This window comes from Oryzias melastigma, linkage group LG24, assembly GCF_002922805.2.
Source record: "Oryzias melastigma strain HK-1 linkage group LG24, ASM292280v2, whole genome shotgun sequence".
In the NCBI taxonomy this organism is placed as follows: domain Eukaryota; kingdom Metazoa; phylum Chordata; class Actinopteri; order Beloniformes; family Adrianichthyidae; genus Oryzias; species Oryzias melastigma.
Window position 1 is genome coordinate 5,917,116 of NC_050535.1, and position 4,756 is coordinate 5,921,871.

A 4,756-nucleotide genomic window follows, 5' to 3' on the forward strand; every position below is an offset into this window, starting at 1 on the left:
TTGTGGCATCCTGGAGGCTTACAGTTACAGAAAGTGGTTACAGAAACCGGAGGCTGGGTTAGTGTACAATTAGTGTACGATAAGGTTACAAGTCAGGAATGACAACAGTCACTGAATCCAACAGAGTCAGATAAGAGATGGAGATAAGGAAAATCAATATTTTTTTAATAAAAAAAAAAGAAGAATTTGCTTATCTTCCTCAAAGCTTGGTGACACTTTCGGGTTCATTTGAATGAGCATTAAAATCTGAGGAAAATGAATCTGGGAAATGACAGAGATGAGATCTTGTGCTGATGGTACAGACTAAGGTCAGGATTTATCAGAACTGACTGTACTCGCCTTCGAGATGTATTGAAAACAGCTATTTTTATTTTAGATTCCTTTAAAATGTTGTTTGCTAAAGAAAAACTATGTCCAGTACTCCCTCGGTTGTGAGAACACAGTGTATTTTGCTCTGGGCTGCAGCTGATTTACAAACAAATTTTCATTTTTTGAAACTTTTACCTTAAAATACATAAATATTTAAAGCTGGTGTGCATATAAAACAAGTTTATGTGATTGTATGGGTTCATATCGTTTTAGAAGCAACCAAATATTTTGGAAAAAAAATAGAAATTCAAGTCAGCTTTAGGTACAAGAGCTCTAGTTCCTGTTGATTCTGTGCGTAAAAGAGACCGCATGACCTTCCAGCGCATCAACTTACAGCAAAGTAAACATCTAAACTTCTAAAATAAAAAAGTTGCGTACCTATAGTCGTGATCACAGTGATGGCGAAATAGAAGGAGCCCGCAAAGTTCCACTGCAGTCCGGCTTTGTGCGGTTTCAGGTGCAGGACCACGTTCTCCAGTTTTTCGAAGTCCGACGTGGAGAGGTTGAACCTGTGGCGCAGGTCCTCTTTGCGCGCGTTCAGCTCCACACTCTGGCTCGTCTCCTTCTGGGATTCCAGCGCATCGAAGATCGCCGCGCCGACGATCAGGTAGGTCAAGGTGCAGAAGATGAGGACGAGGGTCCGCAGGTTTTGCCTCTTCATGGTGGTGCCGGCGTGCGTCAGGGGCGCAGGGGAAGAGTCAGCGCGCGGCTGCGGGACGGAGCGCTCGGTTCGCTGCTCATGGCTCTGCTGGTCTGACGAAGCACAGGAGCTCTCTGATTGTTTTATGAGCGGGGGAGCTGTTCATTCAGCACCACTCCTCCCGCCCCCAGAAGACCCCTCCCTCTGGCTCTGAGTTCCACAAATGCCGGTTACACCATGACAGCGGGAAGGGTCCCTTCACAAAATAAAGCTGAAGAATATGCTATTGATAGTTTTTAGATTTATTCCACAAAAGCAAAGTATATTAAAAAAAGAAAAAGAATTAAGCCAATGAAATAAAGTAAAAGTTGTTTAAACTTTAGAAACATGTTATAAAAAAAGTTTGTTCTGCAGAATAAATGATATTTTAAAGTTTTGAACACACGTTTTTTGTAAATTATAGAATTGAAGTTGATGTTAAAATGTGTCTTTTAAAGACTCGTTCCAATGAAATTTGTGTTTTTAACATTTAAATGTGGCCTTTTTCACGATGGAGGATATATAGAAAAAAAAATCAAGCACAAAATTAAATTTTTAAGAATTTATTTATTCCAAGAATAATTCCAAGACCCATTTTTGTCACACCGATAACGTTTGGGAATGTGAGGGGCTGTAAGCTAGTGTGAACAAGGGATGATGGGATCTCTCTCACAACTCTGCAGAAACTATTAGCATTTTTGATTTTGCCTTAAATGGACATAATCATGATTAAAAAATAACTTGGACATAATCATGATTAAAAAATAACTTGGAACACATTCAGAATTGATCAAAATATGATTAGTGGGACTTTCAAAATAAAACTTTTATTCTTTTTCTTTTCAGTTTTAATTTACAAACCTTTTAGAACAGCATTTTAGATATGTGTCTCATGCCTTCCATGAAAAAATACCTTTTATGAGAACATGTATATGACATAAACTTTCAGAACTCGAAGCTTTTTTGAGTTTATGTTAAAAACATTCTCAGTAAAGTCCTTTCATGTCATCTTTTAAGTTTGTTCTGTCATGTTTGTATTCAATCATGCTCCCTCACACCTGTTCAGGCTTTAATATGTTATCTCTTTACATTTATTATTTCCAGAACAGTTATTAAAACCTGTGAAACGTACAAGTTTTACATTAAAAATGTTCAGTTTTTATTAAAATACAATTTTTGGTTGAAAGTTTACTCAATTCAAAAATTTCATGACCCTATGTTTCACTTTTAACAGTGTAACTAAGAGTTTTGTTCATGTTAAGATATATTTAACTGTAAAATTTAAGGGATTTAATAACTTTTTTATGTTTTGAATGTATTTAAACACAATTTAGTAATCAAAAGATGTGTTTCTTAATTTTTTTTATTATATATTCTGGCTTTGGTAATAAAAATCTAGATCACATCAGTGCTTTCACATCCTGTTCTTTGTGCCCAAAGTTTGGGTGTTTCCTTCCAACAGCAGCTCTGTTTTTCTGACCAATAACTGACTTCATCAGAACAGTTTAAGTTCATTTCTTTTAGTGATGTGTGTGCGAAGACTTTATTATTTCATCTATAAAAAAAAATTCCAACTAATGCTTCCAAGCGTTTTACAAAACTCAGCTCAGACTCCAAGGAAAACTCTGCTGGCTGCTCTCTGACCTCAATCTTTCTCAGTTCTACAAAGTCAACACCACAAACATCTTGCCAAACTTAAAAGTAAATCAAGCCGGAGTGGAAGTTTCCAGCTCTGCTGAAACATGGTCGCTCACATATAAAGGCACTTAGGAGCTGAGAATTGTATGAGCGGGGAATCTAGGCAGAAAAATGAAAGAGAAATGACGCAAAGAGACACAATGTCAAGTGAAAATGTTGCTGAGGCCAAATTGAATGACCTTTGGTGTCGCTGATTTCCAGAAAGTGGTTCCCTGTAGTGACATGCACGAGTCACAAACTGCAACTAGAAATTCAGAGACAGCAGTTTCCCTGATATCAACAAATATATATAGAAATTTGATGTGTTGGTTAATTAAAATTTTTTTCCCTAATCAGAAATCTCTGATGTTGACTGATAAATCTTGGCTAATCTTAAGTTCCTCTTTGCGAGTCGGGCCAAAAATAGGTCCAATAAACAGGTCAGTCAAGTCAGCTGTGACTGAGCCTGCAGAAATCCTCTGCTCACAAATTGAAGTGCTGCCAGCCTCAGCCAATCAATGCGTCAATTAATCCACGACACTTTGATCCGAAATGTGGCCTTTCTAAAAATGTCTGTTGAAAAGACTAATGACATGATTTACGCTGTCTGCACTCCTCCAGTTATCAGTTCATCATCCCCCAAAAGGAAGTAAACATGTTTCTGCAGTGAAATATTTAACCGGATAATTAAATATTTATGAAAAGTCACTACTATTGGCTAACAGATTAGCCCGAATGAAATGAATAGTCCTAAAATATCCATATGTTAGTGTTAAATTAATAATTACTACAGGGTTATTGTGGTTTTATTTATTCATTTTATGTACATTTCTCAAGCATTTCTAAAGATATTAACCCTTATTAGTCTCACCGATGCGTTTGTCAATCATTACGGTGATGATGTCACTAAATAGATTTTATTCCAAAATTTAACCTGAAGGTTAAAAAAATGTAATTTGCTCTGAAATTTTAGGTTTAAAAAATAAAATAGCAACACATCTTAGAAAAAAAAAGGTTGGCACTTGTATCTCGTTTAGTTTGTATTCATAGATTTTTTAAATTGTTTTGTCTTTGCTTTGTTTTTTGTTTATTTATTTGTTTTTATTTTTCATATACAGGTTTGATCTTTGTAAAAAAAAAACATTTTGATCTGAAATTTTGTAATTTACAGTATAAAAAATACAGCATTTACTACTCAAAACTGACATTTTAATACTTTTCTGGTTTATTTTGGAATTAAAAGGGCCCTACCATGATTTTCTTAAGCCTTTCAAAGTGAACTATATCTATATATAAGATCATATATTATCTATATTTCACATATTATTTATGAAATAATAGTTTAATAGTAGAATTTTTTCATTCCTGGAAGTAAAACAACTCGATTCCTGAAGCTCCGCCTACTACGGTGTATGGCTGCAGTCCATTTCATGACGTCATCCTAGATTCTGTGGCAGTTTGTCTGTATTTCTTCCATGTAAATAATCCAAACTTCTTTTGAAGACGGATGCACATACGATATATCTGCCTTTAGTAGGTCTGGCAATCGCTATACTACTCCACAACACACACATCCTTCATGGCTGTGCCGGTCCAGGGGTTGGGGGGATGTCTTAAAGGAGTAACGCGGTTAAAATAGTAAAAACCTATTTGAGCAGGAATTTATTGAAGACAGGACACAACTGGAAGATATATGGTACTCTGCATCTAAAATACAAGTTTTTTTTATTGATTATCACTGGTAAGGGGATGAATTGAGTGTTGTGTTAGTCTGGGGGCGGAGCTGTCAGAGCAGATTCTTCCTGGAGGAGGTTGTTGGCATCGATCTTACGTCAGCGCGTTTCCAACCGCTTGTTTTCGTGGGTGTGGGAGGGGCTGCTGCAGACAGGTTTTTAGAGGATTACTCTTAAAGGCAGGAACGGATCAAAATACAGCTTTAGTGAGGAATGAACAGTAAAGTGCATTTAAAACCTCAAAAAGCAGAATTTTCATGGTAGGGCCCCTTTAAGGAAATACAATGAATAAAAAAGA

The 4,756-nt window shown here is 36.2% G+C and overlaps 1 protein-coding gene across 1 annotated transcript in view; it reads right to left on the bottom strand.

Moving 5' to 3' along the window:
- Window positions 1-1,333, bottom strand: part of kcnk3a (potassium channel, subfamily K, member 3a) — a 36,383-nt gene extending 35,050 nt beyond the window's left edge. The window contains exon 1 of the mRNA XM_024291977.2: window positions 748-1,333. Within this exon, the coding sequence (XP_024147745.1) occupies window positions 748-1,030 (283 nt within the window). The 5' untranslated portion in view covers window positions 1,031-1,333. The remainder of the gene's footprint in view (window positions 1-747) is intronic.
- Window positions 1,334-4,756: the final 3,423 nt, after the last annotated feature.